The sequence below is a fragment of the Lonchura striata genome, chromosome 1A, assembly GCF_050655825.1.
Source record: "Lonchura striata isolate lonStrDom1 chromosome 1A, ASM5065582v1, whole genome shotgun sequence".
In the NCBI taxonomy this organism is placed as follows: domain Eukaryota; kingdom Metazoa; phylum Chordata; class Aves; order Passeriformes; family Estrildidae; genus Lonchura; species Lonchura striata.
In genome coordinates this window covers 66,682,916-66,708,596 of record NC_140741.1, presented here as the reverse complement: position 1 = coordinate 66,708,596, position 25,681 = coordinate 66,682,916, and the positions used below count along the sequence as shown (strand labels likewise).

Here is a 25,681-nt window from a genome sequence, read left to right as displayed (position 1 = left end):
ATTTTTATATTATTTTATCCTTAGCACAGTCTTGCTAGATGCAAACACTGAAAGCTCTAGGCAGATGAAGCAAGATCATGAGCAAAATATAAATTGCTGGAATGACTAAAGAAAGCCTAGAGTAGGGCTGAACACAACCTGAGGCAAAATTAAGTAGCTGTTTACCTCAGCTTCTTCCCACTCCAGGGTGAGAACTGTCTTTTTGTCTCATCCATAGATTGAACTGCTTACTCACTGATTTTGAAAACATATGTTATATGTATATGTACACATATCTTTACTATGTATTTAAAAAATTATTTCATATATAATCCAGATGACATTGAACAATTAAAATGTATTTAGCTGCAAATTATTTAAAAGTATCTATGCTTTCAAAATAAATATTCATATGTCTTTGCTTGATTGATGATGTAAAATAGTACAAAATTCATAATTTTTTAAATATTTTTTGTGTATGTCTGCAAGTAGCTCAGTTTTTGTTGATTTTACTATTTTATTTCCCATTTTCTTTCAGAATAATCAGAGCTAATTATTTTAGGTAGTTTTATGAAACACTTTCTGGTTTTCTCATGTTAACTTTCTCAAAACATTGCATTTTTTTCCTTCCAATTATAGATCTCCCAAAAAATTTATTTTCATTTTTTTGCTATCTCAGTACATACCTGCACAGAACACAGCTGTTCATCTAATTTTTAATGAATATCTCTTCATTTCTGCACCAGGTTCATTCCTGCACCACTTTTCCATGAGCTATTCCATTTGTAGTCAGTAACTTTTCTTTCAGTTTTCAAAACTAGTCCTTCATTTGGTCTGGCTGTCACGGATAACAGGGAAAGAGAGGTCAGAGGCAGAGGGATGTTGAGTAATTGTTTTTACTTTTGCAAAACTGGAAGGGCAGTAGGGAATTGAAGGGTTTGGCAGAACTCTGCAAGAACTTCTGTTTTGCTTCTGATAGAGTTCTTCCCTCAATCCCCAGCTCATGTTCTTCTTAGTACATCAGGTCTTGAAGACATGAAAGATTTCTACTTATTTGATTAGATCATACTTAACAAAATTGAATCATTATACATTAATAATGAATTAATTAATTGTGACAAATTGCTGAGCTGCAGCATTTGTCTCTCCATTGACTTGCCTTAGGGGCTATGCTCTCCTCAGCAGATGATGGATAACTTGTCTGCTTTTTCAGTTTGTTGGATATTGTCACAAAGTGTGAATTGCATGTCTTTGACAGTATTTTATGCTTTGCTGTGGCATAAGCTGTCAAGAAGGGAGACAAGGGATAGATACCCGATGATTACTCACTAGGTCATGCACCTGAAATCTCATTTTGCAAGAAAGATTGTCTTAGGTTACAGCTTCAGCTTTTCTCCTACAAGCTGAATCAAGCCTGTAGGAGATTGTTATTCAGAGCATTTGTATCTTGCCAGTTTTTTGTCTCTCTCTTGTAGAAAACTGAAGGAATACAATAATTTTTGTTTGTTTCTGAAAAAATATGTATTTCATATTTTAATAAAAATAAGTGGTTTTGACATGTCATATTTTTTATTTCCTGACTTCAAAATAAATCATTTGGGGGTTGTTTTGTTGGGCTGTTTTTTGGTTGTTGTTAGTTTTTTTTTACATTCTGACAATGATAGGAAGCCAGAAGATCAGAAATAAAAAAAACCCCTACATCTCATTTTCATGTTATACACTGGAATAACATAGCAGTGGCATTAGTGAAAATATGTCCACTTGCAACAGGTGGGAAGCTGGCCATTAGTCTGACAGAATATTTGTATCAAGGAAGTAGTTGTTTTTCAGATAAGAAGTTTGTTGTTAAATGTGTTACAGTTTGTTTGTATGTCTATAAAGATACATATTTTGTTTGTTTTTTATCTTGCTCAGGCCCCTCTTATTGAGTTTCCTCTCCTTGCAGTTCTAATAGAAAATATTGCTACTTTCCAAATACATCTGGTGCTACCAAAAAAATAAAATTGTGATGTGACGGTGTGCACGAGACAGAATAACACTCTAGAGTATAAAGTTAAATGTTGCTGGTTAACTGTGAATTTCTTTGCCGTTGGAAAGCAAGTTCACTCTCAGATACCTAATTTATTTGACCACTATTCTTTATGAGAGCTGGATCTGTCTATGGTAGGATTGTAGTTCAGACCAGAAATGCCCTTTGTAAGAAAAGAGTTTGGCCCAAGTTACTGCAGCTGACGCTGCGGAGCTGCTCAGAGAGTGGCAGCTGGAATTGCTCAGATGCAGCCTGAGCAGAAGATGCTCTCACAGTGCCCCTGGCCCACATCTGCTGTTAGTGCACATTCTGTAACATTAGTTACACCACAGGGCAGATGTGGCAGAAAATAAAATCTTCAAATCTTCTATATGCATATTGTAATCCCAGCAGCAACTTTTTCAATGCACATAGCTGATTCCATTGCCCTGCACTTTCAGGCTGATACAGGTGAAGCCTCTGAAACCAGGGTGCTGTTAGAAAAACAAAATAATGAGTTTCTTACAAGAAGCGTTCTGTTGCTTCATTGGTTCTTTTCATTTTTGGAGTTTTTTTGTTTGTTTGTTTTCCTGAAAGTTATATGAAAAAAAAAATAGGTATTTCTTCTTCATTTTTGAAACAATTGCTGCAATGGGTTGTTAGCAGACTGGGCCATTATTTCCCTGGAGTACATCCTGAATTGATGCAGAATGTCAAAGCACAGTGGGATTTAGCAGGTGCCGGGCTGCTGGCATTCAGTTTTGCTTCTTTCATTCATCAAATATGAAAGTTAAACATGTGAAGAAATGCCTGTAGGAATGAGCCTGAAGTTTGGTTTATTTCACTATGTCATATGAATCCTACACTGTATTTTAAATCCGGATCCATACTTTTATATCCTCCTCCTTTATCCTAGGAAATATGGCATTCTGTATCCTTACTCCCTGACTTCAGTTGAAAATAGCTGTTTAAAATACTGTATGACTTCAGGATTTTGTATAATATATTTTTAGCTAAATTGTTTACATATGCATTTTTTCACTCCATAACCATTGCTCCAGCTGTGTCTGTATTTCCTTAATTGTTCGTTCCCTAGCATTGGAAACAACCTATACAGAAACCTCTAGAAACCTCAAACTCAGCAGCTTCTCTCATTTTAAAAGCTCTGTTTATGCAGTATTTACTCATTCAGGAGTAAATGTGCCTTAGTTAAAGTGATTAAAATTTAGTACAATCTAGGCCATTAAAGTAGGTATTTATAACAAGATAAAAATTCTTCTTAAACAGAAAAGTAGATATAAGATGTCTTCATCCCATTCAAGTTTCCTGCAATTTTACTGCCTCGTCCTGTGGTTTTGTATTAACAACCTAAATTAAAAGCAAGGAGACCTTCAGCAAGCACGTTTTTAAAATTTATTTTTGTCTGGACATTGTAGAACAAAGAACTTTTATAGTGAGTGATTAAAGCAGTGAATAGAGAAAATTCAAATGAATATATACTCATGAGAGTACCCATGACATAGAAGCAGACAAAAACAACTACAAAGAAGCTTAATTTTACTGTGTTCTCAAAGATCCTTTTTGAGTTTTTTATTATTTCAAAGGTTTTTGAATTGTTATGAAGTGATTTATAAGGATTTTTTAAAAATTTTCTTAAAACAGCTAAAGCAACAAGCCCCAACTCCTAATATTGTCATCTGCTTATTGGATCAGACTGACAAAATACTATGTACAGAGAGAGAGGCTGAACACTGCAGGGTTACAGTGTTCTGAAGATGAGGGATGAAATTAGGTCCCAAGGCAGTAAAATTTTTGTCATTAACTTCAGGGAGGCCAGGGTTCACTGGAACACAGCTTGGCATCTCAGAACAGGACTGGGAGTCTGTGTATCATTTTGCATAGAGTAAACACTATAGAAGAAAAAAATTATATGTTTTTTTTCTTTTATAAAGGGACAGGGAAAGTCTTTACAGCAAGAAATAGAAGTGTCTTCCAAGCAAGAAGCATCACTGTTTATACAAGCAGTAAACTTTCAACTTTCTGGTACTCTATAGCCCCATGATCATTAAGAGAGAGGTTTTATTCATGCTCCTTCTATATAATCTAGAGAAAACATCAAACCAAATTTACTTAGCAAGCAAGGTACAATACCTGTGATGATGGTAGGGCCAAGAATAACAATTTCTGTTCTGTTTTTATGTTATGAGAACTCATAATGCAATTGCATATGGTAAAAGTTTTCATCTGTTGGAGAGAGGAGTAGTTGAATTTCAGAAAATATCACTCCACTTTCTCTTTGGACCAGCCTGTGACCAATAACAAGAAGAAAAATAGCAAAAAAGAATGTTTGTGGAAATTTCATTATTTTTAATTCACAAGACTTATCCATGAGCTGATGGGAATACTGATGAGGAGCAGGAGCTGTCACATCTTTAGCAGCTCAGGTGATGAAACAGACCTTGTCTCATCATAATTTTTCTCATGTTTTCTGCTTGTGCACTATATTCCCATTCACACTTGGTGTGTCTTAGATTTCTGTTGCCAAATATATATTTAAATAAAATAAAGCAGCCTGCTATTCCTTATTATTTCATATGTATGGAGATTAGATTAGAAGCCATTAACCAACTCCTTTGTATTACTTTAATATTTCTTAAAATATTGGTTCTCCATATATATAATAAAATAATTTTTACAAAACAAAAATTATTAATAATTGATTTTAATATTTTATAGTATAGACGAGATACATATGTATGTACTCTATTTAGAAATATATATGAAGTAATTATAGATATCCATAGTTTATTTTCAAGCATTTAATATTCATTAATTAGAGATGAATAAATGGTTTTCCTTCCAATTCTTGCCCTGCCACTAATGCTGTATAAAAGTGCATTTTTGTGGTTACTAAATTTAAGCTTCTAAACAGACATTTTCTTTATTTGTAACAAAGGGTGACATATCAGAGTAGGGCAGCTTTTTGCTTGACAAATCAAATTCTTAATTTAGCTAGCCCATGTCACTGTTTTAATAAAATGATCAAGCTTAATCTTAAAATATCTGGGCTGCTGGTATCTCATAGCAAAAGACCATTTTAGGACATTCTGCTTTAAAAGAGATATTCTAACTACCTTTTCTAATTTATTCTCAAGTACTTTCTACCCATTTGTTGTGCCAGTGCCATCCTTACTCTTACATACCATTTTTGAGGGTTGGCTTGCTTTCTGACTCATTTTTTGGTTGCATCACTGAACCTCTGCCTACTTCCACAGGACAGATTTATCTCAGTGGCCATTTTCAGCATCTTCTCCACATGCAGTTCATTTCCTTGTCATGATGGACAAAACAAACTTAAAGAATCTGAAGCAATATGATGAGTAATCTTTATTTATTGTACTGTCACATCTCTGCTTTTGCTGGGGATATGTGCCTGTTTGCCATGGCTGGGAAGAGGATAGAAAGAAATGTTGGTGGATGTCATGAATGCTGTAAGAAAAACTGTAAGAACTTTTTAAGAGGTGATCTACATAAAACCAAACAGGATAGCATCCCATTCTGAATTAACTGTTTCCAGACTACAATTAAAACAAAATATGATGGAAAACAGCAAAACAGCTGAAAAAAGCAGAAAGCGTGAAATATGAGAGCATTTTTGCATATATATATAACCTACATTTTTGTAGGTTCCTAATCTTTTTCCTTCTCACTTAAGCCAGCTATTGCTAGGGATTTACTGATCTTTTAAGGTGCTCTAGTGATTAGAAAGTTATTGAAGTGGTGGTACTGTGGCAGAATGATGACAGAATTTAATAAATTATTCTAGAACAGCATTTTCAGACAGTCTTTTGATTGGTTTTATTTGGTTTTGTTAACACCTAATTAATATTTTTTTTCAGAGAGAAGTCTTCATTAAAGATCAAGCATATCTCTGTAGTTACTTTAATTTGAATGCCACTAGGATATCCTTTGAAATGCTAACAAAAAATTAGAGCAAATTAAGGAAGACCAGAGTTAATACATGAAATATGTGTGTTTTTTTGATAATTAATCCCTTATATTCCCATAAAAATACAACATATATTCATCTGTTTGTATTTTTTCTGGTGGGTTATTTTGGAGGTTATTTTTTTAAGAAGGAATTATTTCCAAATAGTGACTCTACTTTCAAGTAATCTGTAAAACTAATAGTGAATATTATAATTATTATTTTGATAATAATAAAATAATAATAAATATTTATCAGGTTCTTAGACTACGCATATCTCTACAAAACCTGAAAAGTCCTCTAGAACCACTTTAAAGAACAATATCTTTCACAAATTTTGTTTTCTTGCCATCTTCCCAGAAAATAACCTTACAGCACTATGTGGTTGACATTGGGTATTATGCCATTCTGAAATACACCCTGGCATATTTTGAGATAAGAGGAAGCAGGGCAGCAATGTCTAAGATGCACAAATGCTGTTTTCAGCAATGGGTTGCAGTTTAGAGTATGGGTGTCTTTTGTGCTCTGTAGAGATAAACAACTTGTGGAAAAATTATGAGTGTGTACTAAAGGGTCCGTGTCTCTGCATTGTATTAACTCTTTTTTTGTTGAATTTTAATAGAAGCTTAATTTTGTCTTCTGTTCTTGACATTTTTATTCTCATTTCCTTCTTCTGGGCATTACTCAGTTTAATAAGAATTTACTGTGCTTCTCTGGCTATCAGTATATGACAGCAAAGCCAGGCAGCAGACAACATATAGCATTGCCAATTAATTTACTTGATTTGGCACAGGCATAACAGTATTCTAGACTTCAGTGACTTCTTCATGGCATTATTTATAGAAGTGTCTGGGACATAATGTCAAATATCTAATGAGACATAGAGAAGGTCATTTAAAAAAAAAAAGTACATGACATTTTAGCATTTATGCTTTTAATTGCGAGTGTAAAATATCTACTCTGTAGAACTTGAAATTATTTTATTCAATAATTGCTCCATATATTAAATATTTAAATATTTAAATATTTAAAATATTAAAATATTATTATTAATTATTCACCATTAAATGCCCAAATACCCAAACAGTTTTGATTATCCAGTAATGGTAAATGACGATATGTTGTGTTATGGAAATGCTTCTTTCAAAGCAAGATGTTGTAACAAATTTGAAGAAATGTAATATGTACAAGATCTAGAATAGCATTGCATAATGACCTGTCCAGTTAGAAATCCCACTATATAATGACTGTTGCTTGTTAAATTCAAAGAGCTATTTTTGCTTTTCCTCCCTTGCTTTGAGTGAAAAGGATACATTGCATTGGCATTTGTATATAATTGTTCTGATAAAATTGGAGAGTCTAAAAGAGAGGGTTGATACTACCCAGTTCCCTTATCTCTAAAAATTTTGCTATTGCTCTCCTTTACCTGTTTTCTAATCAACTGTAATTTTTTTTTTGGATTACTGTTTTAAGTTGGACACTTTCCTATGGTTTTGTATAAAAAGCATAAATATCTAAATTCAGGTTTCCAATGCCACTAAAAAGAAGATTTACCTTGGAGAAAATGTTCATTTTGAAGCCACTGAAAATCTTTTCCTTGCTTTGGCAATTTTGTTATTGCGAGAGAGAAGAACACTTATAGCACACATTTAAATTCAAAGGGTTGAAGATCAAGTTACTACTAGAACATTTCTTCAAATTATATTTGGGAGTTATGTAGAAAATGCATGTGTTTCTGTGTATATTCATGTATATGCATATACTAATTAAGACACACGTATGGATAAGCCAGTGCAAAAATCCAAATTAAAAGTAGCTTGAAATGAAATGTCCATTCCTTCCTGGTCCCATGTAAGTGAAGACAGAAGTGAAACTTTCCAGGTGCAGTGGAGAGTGAATAAAATTCTGTGTAATTTAACATAAACATGAAGGAATGTAATCTTTATAAAGTGAAACACACAAGTCATAAAGAAAACTAGTTTGTACCTTCAGTAGAGTTTTTCTATTATCTGATGAGCATGGCTACTGATGGAAGCATCTGTGTCTGCACACATATATGCAAAAATATGCACTTACGAAAGCATTGTCCCTCTTTGCCCACTTTTGAATACCATAATATTTGAAAATATATATTTAAACTATAGCAATTACTACTCAGTGTTGTCTTTAAATAAATCAATGGGTCAACTTCATAAGGCACGGTATGGAAAGGTAATACATTCCAGACATTAAAAGAAGATTAATGAACTGCTAAGGAGCTCCTTTCTCTTCTCCTCAGCGTCTGTGTAGCTGCCACATCAGGGAACAGCAGCTCACATATTTTCAGATATAGGAAATAGCTCTCAAGCTTTTCAAATAAAGTTGTTCCCTGTCTTGCATGCAGGCCAAGGCCTCTACACTGAATAAATCATCAGAAGTGTATTCCAGTTCTTTTAAAGAAGGTACAGCAGTGCTCCCTATTTCTTATTGATTGCATTTGTAGGGGAAAATTGAATCCATTCCTTGTCAAGACTCCTAAACTTCATATCATAAAGGAGAAGGAAAAAATGAAAAGATGGATTGAGTTCAGTGAAATTAGCCACAAAGAATGATCTTTCATATTGTGTGATGATGGATTTTATTTTTTCATCTTGTATCATGTGAAAGGTAGCAGCTGATGTACTGTGAAGTAGTAATCTTCAAACACTTCTTTTAGAATAATTGAAAATAAGCTTATTGGAGAGTTTTTTCCAACTAAATTTTCTGCCAATTATCAGTCAAAAGCACTTTCCTGTATGTAAGTTAACTCAAAGAAAGACAAGTAGATATACAGAATTGTGCCTGTAGCACCTCTAAACATTTTAGTAAAATGCTTTTCTTTTATCAAACAGAAAATTAATTTTCACTACATAAATAAGGTTAATATAAACTATCTATCATATTACAGTATTCTGACAGGTGCTATGTTCTTTATTATGAGCTAGTGAAAGTATCACAGCTTTGATTTTTCTGTGCTAATTCAGAATCAGAATATTTTATAAGGGACCATTTGGAGAATAGTTTTTTACTGATTAGGACTGGGTTTGCTTGCTTTTCTTTGGAGAGTTTCAAATCCATTGCTGTAGGCTTTAAACCAGAACTCGGAGGTATTGGTTTGAAGTTGCCTATTACCAGTGATATTGCATCCCAAAAAAATAAAACAGGACTTGATTTACAGCTTGGTTTTTTTTAAGTCCAAGGTGTATGCTTTAGCAGAAGGAAAATGTTAATAGAAGCTGTGGAAAAACACTTAGGAAAATAAACTATTCAAACTAAAATTCCCAGCACCCTTTTCCTCATTTACTGACTACTGGATTCATTAACACAGATATGGAAGCATTCATATATCAAGTATACTTTTAGATAGAATGAAAAAACCCAACCAACAAGCCAACCAAAAAACAAAAATAGCAAACTGCTCCAGGAATGATTATTTTAATGATCATATAATCATTTATTTGAGCATCAGTCCCACCAAATAAACTATGTTTCTGTTCAAAGCACAATTTTTTTTGTCATAATGAGAAAGTTAATTTAGAAGAAGGTGATATATGTTAAGCTTGTCATGCGTTATGGTTTATTACAGAAATGAGACTTGCACTTAAAAGTGAATTTCTGGGGTGCAGGAATATCTGCAATATTGAAGAATGGGAATATATTGCAAACTGTTAGTAGCTTTTTCCCAGATTTATTACAGTTTCTTTCTGTTAAGATGCTCTTTTCTTTTTGCTTTTCTTGAATTCCACATTATTTATTTTTTTAATTCCAGCTTCATGTCTTGGGCCATTTGAGGGTTTTGTTTTTTTCCCCTTGCTGTAGATTCTTGTATTTTTTTAGGCTGTTGTGTTTGTCTCCAGGAGAAGGTTATAGAGGAGGAGGAAGAAGGGGAATGTGGGACATAAATAATACCATAAAACTCTTAAATCTTGCTGTAAAACATCCCTTCCCTACAAATATTACACACAAGATCTAGTAATCCTTATCTCTTACTTTATAGCCTAATCTCAACAAGCCTAATAAAGTGCTAAAATTATCAATTCTAGTTTTTAGATTTGGTACTTCAGTATTTAGTTATTTTACTATCTGTAGACCGTCTCCTTTTTTTTGGTGTATGTTTATTTGAGATATATATTTGCATGTATATGACTGTGCAGAGGTGTGAACATACAGATGTAACTCTTTGCAATACATTTTTGGGTTATATTACCATCACAGAATAATAAAATATGGTAAGTGGGAAGGGACCCATCAGGATCATTAAGTCCAGCTCCTGGCTGCAGACCTGTGTGCCTCTAGAGCATTGTCCAGCTGCTTCCTGAACTCTGTCAGGCTTGGTGCTGTAATCACATCCTGGAGAGCCTGTTCCAGTGCTCAGCCACCCTCTGGATGAAGAACCTTTCCCTGATACCCAACCTAAATCGCCCCGACACAGTTCCCCGTTTTCTTCCCAAGTCCCCTCACTGGTCACAAGAGTAAAGGGATTGGTACCTGTCCCTCCAAACAGGAAATAGGAACATGAAAAGAAATAAAATCAAGCTGAAAATATTTTGTCTACCTAAGTGACAGAGCTTCTAATGACTTAATGGAGCCACTGCAGAAGAAAGATCTAACACAAACTCAAGTTTAGAGAGTCCATACATAATCTTTAATTGCACAGTGGGTTAAAAGGGATCTAAGACATAACTGAATAGTAACCATTTAAAAATTATAATTAACATCTAATGGTGTCTCAGGGAATTTTTCTTCTTTGCATAAACATATATTTATTTATAATTACTTACTTGACAAAAGAGAGGTATATAATACGAGCGTATTGCTTACAGGAAATCTCAAGAGTTGGGAATTTAATTTGATACTTCTTCAGAAAGCTATCTCTTGAGAGAGTAATATCTTAAAACTTCTCTAAAAAAAACAGATAAACCTTTCTGCAAAATACATGGTGTAGCAATTTTCTCCTTAACCTTTAAAAGCAAGCTTGTAAAATTTAATGTTGTGATCCCATTTCTCTAGTACCTTTTAGGAGCCTTACTTTGGAAATGGGCTGTAAACTGTTAACTTTCAATCCATCCTTATTTTTATCTTTTTTTTTTCATTGTGGCAGGGGGCTAGAATGTGGACCTACATATCAAATTTTGCTCTGTAATGCCACTTAGGTCCCTTCAATATGAATTGTTTTTATTTCAGCTTGACTTGCCCATTTGCAAGAGAAGATGAATTTTCTTTCCTGTGTATGTAATAACATAACGTAAGCAGGATCTCTATGGCAAGTGGCAGTTTTCATTAGATTTATACCTATATCTTTAGCTGTTTTCAAAGGTTTTTTTTCCTCTAGGTTGCTTTCCACTCTTGGCTTGCTGATCTAGGTGCTTCAATTTAAGAAATATAGCTTACAATCCCAGTATGCAGCACAAAAGAAAGAATTAGTGACTAAACCATCAAAAAGCCCTTGCTTTTCAAAAATAACTATGCATTTGAAATTGTCTAAAATTGGGGAGGCGGGAAGGGGGAGAATGAATGAAATACTTATGGCTCGTTGAAGTGAAAAGCATGATTATCATAAGGTATTTTGTTTCACAGTACAATTTCATTGATTACTGAGTCTGGTCTATTGATTCTTTAGTGTAGTGATGTTGATCATTTAATGTTCAATTTTAAAGTTTCCCAATATAGGTCTTTCTCAAGAAGGTATAGAACATGTTAAAATATTCCATATTGTTTTCATTATATAAAATATTTGATTGATTAAAACAAGTATTGGTACAGTCGAACTTTATGCATGTAAGTGCCTGTCTAACTGTAGTGTTTAGTTGAAATGTGAATTTTATTGTATTTTAATTTGATTGACTCAACTAATAAATGTTAACATTCACTTTGCTGTCCTTGCTGTCAAAGACCAGATCTATGAACATTAAGTGTGTGCTTTTTAGTGTGTGCTAATGAGCACTGCTGTTCATGTCCATTTTGAAAGGGACATCTTTGTTATGTTTATATTATACCTACTTTTGTTGATGTCATTCTACTCATTCTTACTGCAGTACACTGTAATTAGCCAGCATTTATTTTTCTGTAAACAGTCTTCTTTGTGGTTGGGAAGTACAATTAGAGTGACATCTCAGAAAATAAGTATTTTTAGAAGATATTGTCTGTGCAAATAAACCAAGGGTCATGGCATTGAAATAATGTAACCAGAAGAAGAGAGTGTCAGGAATTTAAAGAAAATGTCCAAAGAAAAAAGTGTGTTTCTTAAAATTTAATTTCTGGATTAGTTAAATTAAATCTTATTGCTTTCTCAATATTCCACCTTGCTTTCTGTAGCTGCTGCTCCCCATGTTAGGATGTGATTTCTAATAAGAGATTTGTGTTGTCTTTGACAGCTACGATCGTGTTAAATGAGCTCAACTGGACTGCAGCGCTGGATGATGTGTTCAAGCGCAACAGGGAAGAGGACCCCACTTTATTATGGCAGGTTTTTGGCAGTGCCACTGGCCTCGCAAGGTATTACCCAGGTAACTCAACTGTCCTAGACAACTGTCCTGTGCCATGTATTGCATTGAAAATATTCTGAATTATCTATGAGCAGTGAAATGGTACTAAAACTTGCTTTATTACATAGGCACTGTTTCTTTACATCAGAATTACACACTCAAGGATTGTGAAATTATTCTGGTATAAAGCTAACATGAGGGGAAAGGAGCTGGGAGTGAAATATGTAATCAGTACTTTTTAAGTAAGAAGAACTGAAGATCCTGTCCTTTGAAAAGCAGAAGAGTTTAATTTTATTTTTTTATATTATTTTCTATATCTTGTGTAAATAATCACTTAAATATTTGCAAGTGAGATTTTTGCAGTTGTCTAGTTTTATAGATAGTGACCTGGAAAGTAGACATATAATCATGTTTAATGTCAATGAAAATGTGAGTGCACCATGCTATGTTCATGTCTCTCAGAATCCACAGCTTCTGACAGGTACATCTTTGCTATTAGATCTAAGGGCAATTCAACTTGATTACTTAACCAGCATCTGTTTCACTAAAGAATCTCATCACTTGATCACACTAATTTAAATAGATGTATATTTAACTGAATTTAGATAATGAGTAGCCTGAATTTGATTTTTGTTTTTGCTATGTAATGGAAATCCTTGTTGTACGGCAAGACCTGTACTGCTGCCTCTGTTGTTAAGTGATGCTCTTATCAATGCCTGAAAAATGTGTCCACTACACACATGACAGCTGTGTGAAGCATGTTGACTCATGCCTACAGCTGCCTGAGGAAGAATTTTGAGAACCTTTCTCTTCTGTTTATACAAGATTGTTTGTGTTTCTGAGGGCAAAGGGGATTATTCTAAAGCTGTTATTGTATCATTAGCACAAGTGCTAGCACAGGCAGAAAAACTGCCTCAGGCTAGTTTACAGGAAGAATATTTCATAGCACTTGAATTCTGTTTGTTTTGTCATGCTGGGTGATCATGAAATAAATACAGGAAGATGTTGCGAAAAGAAAACAATACTGAAAATGCTAATTTAACATTTATTTTGTTTTCCAACTCTTCCAATGCTTTGCGATCTATCATCATGTGTGGGGTCAGCATTTGTCATGGCTTAACATTTGATGTTTTTCTAGTACTGAAAAAAATGTTTCCTAAATATATCTCACTGACAATCTCTAGGAAATAATATTTCACTTCAAAATTAATCCCATATATTTAAAAATTGATTCTTAGATCTTGCTAACATGTCTACTCGAACTGCTCACCAACACAACATAGGAGCCCCTAAATCTCAGGCATTCTTCCTTAGAACACCTGCATAAAATGGGAGAAGCTTTTCTCTGTTTTGCAGCTGCAAATGTTACTTGTATATACTGCATATAAATACAATTTTAAATTTAGTGTAAAGCCCAGGTACTCACACCTGCTATTTATTCCATAGCGAAGTATTTAACAGCTGTCCAATTCTGTCAGAACATAACTTCATAAATTCCTAAGTAATTACCCAATTCTTAAATGTTGGACATACCTCCACAGTGTGGAGCAGTCTGATACTCTGTAAATTATATATGTTGTTTAGTGCATCTGCTTCCCATTCTAGCTCAAATTGGAAAGCCTTTTACATTTTAGGTTTGTATAATAGATCTTCATGCAAGGTTCTACATCCCTCTCTTGTTGTAAACTCCTTCTCAGTTTGCTGATACAGCAGGTGTTCTGAAAATTAATTCAGGTTTCATATGCTGAAGTAGATGCTTTTCACATTTGCATTTTTAAAATTATATTACAAATTGTAAAACATTGATTCATTTTATTGGCTTTTGGTAAGCCTGTTTCAAAGTGATGAATTTTTCCATAGTAGTGATATTTGTGAAAGAATTTGGAAATATCAAAACCCAAAATTAAAATGCATAGAGGAGTCTGCTTATTATTGTCTGGAACATATTCACCCAGTCTTTCTTCCCATATTAAAAAAAAAGTTCAGTACCTCTAAGTTACAAAGAGTGTTTTCAAACAGAGTTTTTGTGTATTAATGTTTTTTATCTGATATTGTCCCATTGCTTTGAGTCATAGGCAAAGTGTAGATCACTTCTGTTCTAAGGAAGCTTTTGGGCTGTCCTTTTCACCATAGTAACCAACAGCATGAAGGGATCTTTTTATGAGCAGGTGAGAAGGAAGTATGTGTAAAATATGAAAGTTTGAGCCACCAGCACCCCATTATTCCCCTATCACTTGTGGATACATTCTTCTCCCTAGACCTGGGGCGATGAGACCATGGTATCACCTTTATCTTATCCCAAATCCCTCTACAGTCACAATTCCATTGAGCAACAATATTTGGGGAGGGATGGGCTTTGGTGGGTGTGGATGGAGATCTTGAATGATTTTAGCAATGTTTAAGCCATTAACCATTTAATCCTCTCACATTACAGTCAATATTCTCATTAGTTTCAATGGCAGCATATTTTTGAAGAGAAATGCTAAGCTCTGTTACTCTACTGGCAATCATCCATTTTGATGTGAAGATGCCAAGATCAATTTTGAGATTTCTATTAGCTCCTCTATGAGCTCTGAAGAACTCAAAAGTAAACAGCAATTTAATAAGAGCTCAAAAAAAAAAACATATGAAGTGCATAAAACTTTTAAGAAGGATGTAATATATGTTCATGCATATGATTAAAGGCACAAATCACAAATTAGTTTTTCATTCACTGTAAGACCAGCCCTCAGTAATCACAGGCCTCTCCAATCAAAAGGAAATTCTGAAATAAAGACACCTTGTTCCCAGTAGAGGAGGGTTGAGTTAGGGAATATTTAAACAACTGGACTCAAAGGAATACCAAGTAAGTTTTCCAGAGACACTAAACTGGGAGGAACTGTCAACTCCCTCAAGGGCAGAGAGGCCAGTTTAACATAGATTAAACAGTTGCACAAAATTTGGATATTTTATGGGATTTTTTTACATTTAATGATTCTTAACTATAATTAAAATATGTCAAATTGTTATAACAAGTGAACAGACTGACTCAAAAATTTGTCATGTCATTGAAATTAAAAAATAAAGATATGATAACTTTAATAATTTTAGATAACTTAATATTTAAATTAATTTAATATTATTTTAAAATACCAGAAATTTCCAGCCTTTTTCCTGCAAGCATACAGTTTTCCAGTGTATAACTCAAGAGTAAGAGCCAGCTTTCAAAAGTGCTGTGAAAGGAAGTTGAAATGTATTTTGTGGGACTCTTTCATGAAAGTATTATGAAATTCAGTATTATGAAAACAGTAAAAAAAAAACCCAGAGAAGTTTCTTAGGTAAAACTGGGAGCCACTAAGTTCAAAATTCAGATTATCTGTGATAGGGCAAGAGTGCACAAACTATTCTAAATGCTGAATCACTTTCTCCTTAGTAGTAGTAGAAGTACATATACCTGCATAATTATTTAACTTTATAAGTCTAATTCCTGAAGCCTGCCTGTATTGGCTTTTAAGATGTCATTTTAAGATGTCACGTGAGTAATTCTAGTCCAGACAGAGGGTTTCAGTAGTTTTTGATTCAAAATAAAAGCAGTAATCTGGCAGTGGTTTATCAAGATCATTGAAATTAACAAATCATTCCAAACCAATTGAAACTTTTTTCTGTCTTTTTATAAATATCCATTGCCTGTAGGCTTGCACATGTAGGGTTTTGTTGGTGCTGTGTAGACAGAAAGGTATTTTAATATAGATCAGGTTTCAGATTTAATTTATAATGAACCACAGAGCACTGGACAAATCTGTTGCTCAAAAATAAATTAATTTAATTAAAGTAGTTTAATATGATTTGACAGATATTAAGTTACTTACATTTTGTGAGGCATCTATCCAAGTAATTTGAATGCTAGGTTTTAGAAAGCAGCTATCTAAAAGAGCAATTTGATATAATGTTTTTTGTGGACTACTTGGAAGTGTAGCTATAAAGTAACCAGTTCCTCTTTTAATCACGAAATTCTTTTTAATTATAGACATAATTAGGACTGTAATTGTTAATCAATGTCTCATTAAAATACTGCAATGGGAGGCATATTATTTTCAGTGTACCAACTACTAATTAAACAAACATTATAACCAACTTTGTATTTATGTGCCTTTTACCAGATACCATCTCTCTGTTCATTTTGTTGGGTCTTTTTGGGGCTTTATTTTGGTTGGTTGGTTGGTTGGATTTCTTTGGGGTTTTTTTTTTTTTTTTTTTTTTTGTTTTGTTTTGTTTTTTTCCGGACTGCAGACAACAGACATTTATTTGTAGTTAAATGTGATACAGGAGGCTTTCTAGTTACAGTAATAAATCTACTTAAGAAAAATTGGTTGCATAAGATTACTGAAATGAAAACACAGTCCTGATTTAGATGAATGTTTAGTGAAAAAACTGTTTGATCAGCAGTACTGACTCAGCTCTCTCAGGGAAGTACACTAAATAATAATTTTCCCAAGGGTTATACTAGAAAGAGTACTACTGATGGGGAGACTGATAGTATTGATAGTTGCAGATTTCAGCTAGTGAGTTACAAATATTCATGATTGTGGCATGATGATGCATGAGCAGATTCAGCATCTTTTATGAGGAAATGCTGAACCTGGGCTCAGTGGGGCAGTATTTGGTCTGCAGTGACCAGAGGCCTGAGGGTGGGAATGTGCCACTCTTGGTCAAGGTCCAAAAAGTTGAGTCAATTCATAACTAAAATAAAACTGAGAAAGAAATACTATCCTGTCCCAAACAGTTCCAAATCTTCCCAATTCTACCTGAGATTTAACAAGGGCCTATGGGAAGTTCATCTGAAAGCTTGTGTTCACAGTATGATATTTCTGGCAAAAGGTGTGTCTTCCAGTCTCCCAAGCTTCCACATAGGTTTGTGACCTCTCTGTTGTCTTTGTGGAGGCTTTTTGTTGGGAGTCTTTCACAGAGGAGAAAGCTGAGTCCAACCTGCAGCTCTACACCCTTCTCGTATCACATCACGTAGACACACATACTTGTCCTCTTCATTTGACCTTACCTGTATTACCTGTATTAGATAAGAATTCCTACTTTAAATATATATGATCATGCCCTAACCATGTATATATGTGTTTCATAAGTTCATCTGCTCCCTCAGCTTGAAGATGTATCTGTGTTGTTAAACAGGGTAAGTCAGAGTTTTATTGAAATCCTTTAGACAGCCCCATGGTGTGACTGAAGGGACAACATCTGCCAGGAGCTTTTCCCAATGGACAGCACTGAATGCTGTTTTCTTTCTGAAATCCTGCTAAGTTCTCCAGTTCCAGGAGACTTTATGTTCTCAGAGACACATGGATTATTTTGTGCTGTACTGCATGTCATATATATGCTGCATGGCATATAAAACACAAATTTTCATCTGCAAAACACTTCTGGTTAAAAAACAAATAAAAACATCATTTTGTCCTCATTTTGCAAATAAAAGAAATGGCTATAGAGAGATAAAATGGCTTCATCAGTGATCCTCTGAAGGTTAGGTATTCAAGCCAGGGTTATGCATTGCAACAATTCTTTTAGTATTGTGTGCATTTATGTTAACTCATACTTAAATTCAGTTTAAATATCATCAGGTCTGGTAATCTCCTCTGGATGTTTGTAATATCAGTACTGTACTGAAAAGTACAGTGAAAAGAACTGTTGCATTCTTCCTTTACTGTAGACTTCTACTTAGTCTTACTTTGTCTATATAATAAGTAGGTATAATATGATGTAAATTTTAATTAATTAAAAAACCATCTATTTCCATGGCTCATGCCAGTATTTTAGTAGGGTATTCATATGGAATTTGAGCTTATAAGGTATTAAATAGAAAAATTCACACATAAAGAAAGAGCACTTCAGTGATGATTTTCCAGAAAAATAATCTTGTCCTTAAAGTCTTCAAAATTTTGGATTAAAAATATAGATAGAACAGAGCTATCTGAATAAGTATTATCTCTTATTCTTCATTAAAAATCCATCCAACCAACCAACCAAAAAACAACCAAAAAAAACCACCACCAAAAAATGCCCAGAAAAGAAACCTTAACCTGTTTCCAGATGTTAGTGAATCAGGTTTCACTTAGCTACTAGAGCATTCCCTGTTTAGACAAATTAATAATAGAAGAGCTTTAAAAATCAATTTCTAATAAAATAAAATGGTATCTCTCAAAATGAAGAACTTGCTGTGCACAGCTGCTCTTGTGTTAGCAATTAATGGCAAGCAATAGTGTTGTGGCCATGATATTGAACTCTCCAGAGAAAGTAATTACTGAAGCAGATACTAAGAGACTGGAAAGCCTAAAAAAATCCATACAAAATGAATCAAAGGCCTTGAAAAACTGAGAACGTCACTTTTTTTTTGCAAAAGGTTTTATATTTTATAGCTGTTAGTTCCTGTTAACAGCTCAACATTTAAAGGCACCTTTAAAGTAGACAAACAAAGTAAAACCACAAACTCTTTCCTAGCAATGCAGCTTATAAATTACCAATTAGTGCAATTAGTGTGTGTGAGGCAGATACTTCTACTTTTTCATAGAAATAAGCCTCTTTGAGTGTTGTTCACTCTTTTTTTCTTTTTTCCTTTGAAATCTGGAGGGAGGAACAGGAACTGACATGATTTGGATCTAACCATACTCATCACAGAATTGTTGGTAAAAAATATCTTTAAGATCATCAAGTGTAGCCATCAACTCAGCACCACCACCACGTTTACCATTAAACCATGTCCTCAAATGCCACATCCACACATGTTTTTAACTTCCAGGGGTGGTGAATGCCACTTCACCAGTGTGTATCAATGCTTCACAACCCTTTTCTGGCAAGAATTTTTTACTAATATCCCATCTAAATCTCCCCTGACACAGCTTTGAGGCTGTTTCCTCTCATCCTGGTCCCTTGTTACTTGAGAGAAGAGATTGACATCCATCTCATTACAACCTCATTTCATGATATGAAAAATCTTACAGTAACTTCAGTTATGGCTCATTTTTCAAAATGATGTGCTGAATTTTGCATTTACAGAGGCAGATCCATCGTGTTACAGGATAACCTGTTATTTCTAGTGAGTTAATGAAATTACATACTGCAGCTCACAATGCGGAAATTCAGGCCATCTTTGTGTCTTTATGATACAGATTTAAATCTCCAGAATTTGCTCTTATAGGAGAAAAAGGAAAACCACAACAGACCCAACAAAACAGCTTGTTGCTTCTTCTTCTCAGGCTCTGATACTCCAGCCCTCTTTGGGACATGGTCCCTAGTCCTGGTGAAACTAATGCAAGTAACACATTTAGGATAAAATTCAGTTTATACATGCAGAAAGAGAAATGTTTGCATCTGAAATAAGATAGCAGAAAGAGGTTCATTTGAAGTCGAAGACTGCAATATGTATTGCACATTCTAAGCTCTTTTGGGTGCTTTGGTACATAGGGACCAAAAATCAATACATTTGTTTGTGTATGGACTATTCCCATATCAAACATTTGCTTAACTGATTTGTGACAAAACTAAGTGCAGTTTTTTCCATAACATAATTACCCATTACCACATGGGTAATTCATTCTAAAAAAACTCACAATTATTATCTCCCTTTTCTGTATTGTGATGATGTTGTGAAAGTTACAGAAGATATTACACAGATCTGTCTGACTTAGATAGATTTTACCTGAACATATTTTAAAATCTTGGCGATTTCAGTCACTAGGATAAGAAAATCACAAGGGAATGGCTGCATTCAGTCCTGACTGAACATCTGGTGTGGTAGCACAGAGCTGGTCGGTAACAATCTCTGTCTTGAGAGGATGGTACTAACCAGAATTGATCCAAGGCATCATTATGGTACAGATATCCTGAATAATAATTATAGCAGTTGAAAACACTTTATGATTATTAACGTTAGGGACTTTCTTATTTTTAGTTACTATGTCTCACCTTTTACTGAAGAAACAGCTAAGGAATTCTACAGAAGTGCTGCTGCTACAGTGAAATTCAGCTGACTGAGTAGAAAATTGAGGAGTATCACATTTCTCAAATAGTCTGGGTATCACATATCTGAAATCAGTTTTTTTTCACATAAGTTCACTATAAGAATTATGAAATATCAGCAAAGTATATGCTGTAACTTATACCCTTGCTCCATCTGAGGAAGATTTTGCTGAATCTGGCTCAGGGAATTGAATAGTCTATGGTTTTGATTGTTTTGAATACCCACATTAATGTAATTTGAGAGATCACAAGATAAAATTTAGAGTTTGCATCAAGATAAAATGGTGCAGTCTGGGATTTGATAATTGGTATTTGTTACCTATCTTAATATCAGCTTTTACCCTCTTTTCTCTAATGTGTTAATAATGTAATGGGATGTAAAGCTGTTAATAGTTCATCTCTGCCTCTCTGTTCCTTGCACATACATACCTAACCAGTAGAACAGGGCAGAAAGTTCAGGAGAGTTTCCCTCATGACACTCACCTATGCCTCTGAAATCATCTGAATTCAGAATGGGAGGTTGTAGCCAAGGTTTTCCTTTCCTAACAAATATTTTCATTTAGGCTCTACTCTGTGAAAGTCTCTATAGTTCATTAATTGGTTCTGCTTGTTAGCAACAAACCTGAGGATTTTTACTCTAAATAACAGAAATAACAGAAAAACATGGCTTATTATTGCTTAAATTATATCCAGTCCTTGTATCTCAATAATGCAAACAGATGGGAGAGATATCAAAACCAATGAATAATTTATAAAGTATCAAATCTATCCACATGCCAATCTGGAAAATCATCAAAAGAGAACATGAGTAAAGCTTAATGTATGCACCAGAGAACTGTGCAGCATTGACATAGTTCAAAGATACTCATGTGCAACAATGAACTGTGGTGGGGCTGATTTATTGAAGATATTGGTGAAGCAGGTTCCAAACAACCTTATAAAAGTGTATTAAACAATAGATTATATAAACAAAACTGTAAATCTCAAAATCCTTGATGAATTTAAGTTTTTGAGGGAAATGTGTAATAATATTTTTTGTGTTTTTCATTTTGCTTTTATTTTAGACCACATTATAGCTTTTGTCACTAAGTTATAAGCCAGTTTCCCCAAATGGCTTTATAGTGTTTTCTGTATATGGACCAAAAAGGCAACACATCTCTTTCATTGGTCTCCATCCCTTCTTATTATTTCCTGTATAATTATGAATGCAAACTTACTTATTTTTGCATAGAAAGTATTTATCATATTTTTAAAAGATTGTTTTAAAAATATTAAATCAGGATTTAAGTTACAATTGATCGCTGGAGATCAAATATCATAAGGGAATTTCAGTTTCCTGTTAAAAGCAATTTCAATAATATCTATAAATCCATAAATACTCAGAATGTTAGTAAAACCAGTGAATACCTTTTAGGCTATTCAAAACCATCTAAAATTAAAAGTGTTATTCTAGATAGAGACTAGGATGAATGGGCAATTTAGGCATGTTAATTCTTGGGGTGAAGAGGGAATTCAGTACTTTGGTGTGAATGAAATTTCAGATACTAAGGGTTGAGTCCTTATTTATGTTATGCAGAGCCTTGCAGAGACTTTCTACTAGATTATGTAAATTGCTGTAGAAACATCAGAAAGAAGTTTTCTCATTATACATTATATATCTTAATTAGTCTATGATCCAGCAGCCATTAATATCTTGTGATAAATCATGCAGTCATAGAAACTTAAGCATGTAGAAGCTTGTTCTATTTTCCTGGAAGGAAAATAATGTATCTATTAGGAAAACAAAACTAACTGACATGTAGCAGAGGAAATAGTGGTTTAACAGCATGGTAATAAATAATGTTTTTAAAGACCTTTTCCAGATATCCCTAAAGCTGCTGACAGTCATTCCAGGACTGTGTGTACTGAAAGAGCCATTCTAATGAGAAAAAAGTAGAATTTATTTGTTGTGTTCACCATTGTGTTTATATACCCGAAACAAAATCACCATTCACAACCTCATTTATAATCTCCAGAAGAACCAGATAGTCTGTAAGTAGTGTGTTGAGCGGCTTCTACTCAGTTTATTTTGTGTGTAATTGTACTGTTATAGTTTTTAGCCTAGTTCTCATGAATGGCTTCCTTTCTATTTTTCTTTTTAACTTGCTAATATAGATGTAGCCAAAAAGAGATAGTTTGGGCCTCACTGCAGTCCAAGCTATTACTGAAAAGCTATGGTAAAACTGGCTCCAGGCTTAGTAGCACAAGGTTTAACCAAAGGAATTCTCATGTAGATCAGTTTGGAAAAAATTGTCTTCACATTCTTCATTTTACTGTCTCAAACAGAAGTTTTGAGCATCCTCTCCATACTTAAAAAAAAAAAAAAAACAAAGAAAAGGAATTTTTAATTGTGTTGAGGTTTTTATTTCCATTAAAAACCCCTCAAGTGTTGTATTTGGTGCTTTTAGAAATACAAGGGAAACTTTCAGGCATTTCAAATTTTTCTATTAGGTGTTTAAGTCTGTATAATTTTGCCTCTTCATGTTTCTGAAAGGTTTGCTACAGGCTCTTTGGCCTAAAAACTCTGGTTCTGAAGGGCTTTCTGTTGAGAGAACTGATGTTGGCTTTAAGGATGTGATGTGCTTACCTGTCAGGTGGTGCTACATTAACATGTATTTGTTGCTCTCAATTTTTGCAGAAAAACGTAGCTGATTTTTTTCTCATGCTCTTCTGTTGCACAGCTAAAATAAAATCTTAACCCATATTTCTGTAAATCTTAGTTTAGAACTTAGAAAAATCACCCTGTAGTTTAAAGTAGGATGTGACAATTGGGATATCAGATGGATTCTAGCTAAATGTTCCTATGATGGTTTTCAGTAGATAATTTATGTTAGCTAAAGGGCCATTCTGTCATTCTGCCTGTAGAACATTTGTTCAGTTTTAAATTATTACCTCTGTCAGCATTCACTGTCACAGTATTATATGAAGATGATGTTAGAAAGGCCCTCCTTCAGCTCCTGCCTTCAAATTATCTTTGAATCACGATCCTTTTACTTTACAGAATGAACTTAAGGAGTTGAACTTACCTGTCATGTGAAATAAAGTAAAATTACCAGTGTAAATGGAATTGTCTCTGTTGATTTGGAATAAATCTGGATCATAGCTTGAGATAATTCTCAGTTTATGAAGGCTGTCCAAGATATGTGTCAATTCAGAGGGACATATTTTGTAGGGCATAGGCTTTTTACTGGGTGTCACTGAAATGACTGGAAGATTTGACAAATATATGGCAGCCTTGGTCAGTATCTTGATTTATATTTGCTATTTTACCTAAAGCACTCATAATGCAAACTGAAATGAGCACATTCTATTAAGGTTTTGCAAGTCTCAGGGAATGTATCTGAAAGATGGATTTTCAGATGGAATTTCTATGGAAAGGATAGCCTGGACAGATAAAAAAAACAAATCCATAATTGAACATGTGCTAACTTTGTAAGCTCATAAAATACTGGTGAATTTAACCTGTGCATGTCTAAGTAATGATACATAAGTTAGAATTTTAACATATATCCACCTCAAAAAAATTAGATTCTCTCCTTTCTGAAAATTTCAAATCTTCCATCCTGTCAGAGCCCGAAAGACCTCTTAGGTGGTCTAGTTTGAAATCATAGACAATACTAGTAGAGATTTTGAGGTTTTCTTGGTGTGCAACAATACACAGTCTTCTCTGTGGCTGCTAAATGTGTACTACTAAATGTGGGTTACACTCAGCTTAAAGGTTCCAGTAAGTGATAGGCTAGATCATGGTTTGGTCTCTTAGGAAAGGGTTCCTTTTGTAAAATCACAAATAGGCAACTGCTCACAGCTGATGTCTTCTTTTGTATTCATGGGTGAAGATATAAATCTTCCATTTTGTCTTAGGTATATGATTTTTCAGAAAGAATCCTGGAGCTGCCTGTATCTTTATTTCCTAGACAGAAAAATGATTGATGTCAGGAAATAACACCCCCAAGGCTTTTGGCATACAGTGCGAGAACAAATTGTGAAACATTATCTCATTCCCTGTAGTTTTTCACATTTTTATTTGTGTTCGTTAAGCTGTCACATGGTTTTGAAAGGGTCATTTTATTTTCCAGTAGGGAAATGATTGCCACCTCTGATGAAAATTATGGTAAATCCTAGATTAAACACTTTAAAAAGGTCATCATTCTTAGTAGTATCTTTACAGAGACATAAATATTTACATCTCTTTTTTTTTCAGAGAATATGCTACTTTCATGTTACTTTTCTAACATGCATTTTTAGATAAAGCTCTTGAGTCAGTGAACAATCATTAAGGCTCATAACGGAGATACCATTATTATATGCAGCAATAATTAACTTTTTGTAAAATTAAGTTGTTGTTAAAAAAGTTGTTTCATTATCTAAAGTGTTTTGGTTCAATTTTTGTTTCCATTTAAATCAGTGGTCAGTTATACCTGTTTCTTCAACACACTTGGCCTTACATATACATATATATACACACACACACATACATATACATACACATATACATATATATAGTTTTATTGTATTGTATTATATGGTAATATGTATAAGGGTGTCTAGGTATTTCAACAACATATCACACAAATACAGACTTTTTATCCATATGAAATGTTGATATTTATATAGTGTAAAGTCTGTGATACTGATTCATTTCACTGTTGTCATTAAAATACTTGAGATAGAGTTTTATATTATTCCATAATTTTTTTTTTTGTTTTTAGCTTCCCCATGGGTAGATAAAAGTCGAACTCCTAACAAAATAGATCTGTATGATGTACGCAGAAGACCATGGTAAGATTTCTATTTAAAGGTTTAATATATATACTTTAACTTCTAGATATTAATATAAAAATCTTTTTTTCTGCATGATTGTAATAGTTCTTATTCTAGATATTGTTATTTTCTTTTTAAAAGTTGTTAGTTTTTCTAAATAAAAAAATTTCAGATTATACTCCTTGTTATGCAATATCCACTATAGTTGACGTACTAGTGGATTACATAGACTTTTCATAGGAGGATAACTATCAAATAGGTGTAAGACAATTAAAAACTGATTTTGTGCCAAAGTCAATTATAATCCTGAGAATTAGACTGAACATTCTTCCAGATTTTTGCAAATATTTAAAAATATGCCTCAGTGGTTTAGACCAGCAATAAAATCACTAGATATATAAA

The 25,681-nt window shown here is 33.7% G+C and overlaps 1 protein-coding gene across 6 annotated transcripts in view; it reads left to right on the top strand.

Annotated features, from left to right (window-relative positions):
- CACNA2D1 (calcium voltage-gated channel auxiliary subunit alpha2delta 1) overlaps positions 1-25,681 on the top strand; it is a 357,434-nt gene that overhangs the window by 233,552 nt on the left and 98,201 nt on the right. For all 6 annotated transcript variants that reach the window (XM_085569965.1, XM_021543146.3, XM_085569969.1 and 3 more), the window contains exons 7-8: positions 12,368-12,499; positions 25,228-25,297. In XM_085569965.1, coding sequence (XP_085426091.1) covers positions 12,368-12,499; positions 25,228-25,297 — 202 coding nt within the window. The remainder of the gene's footprint in view (positions 1-12,367; positions 12,500-25,227; positions 25,298-25,681) is intronic.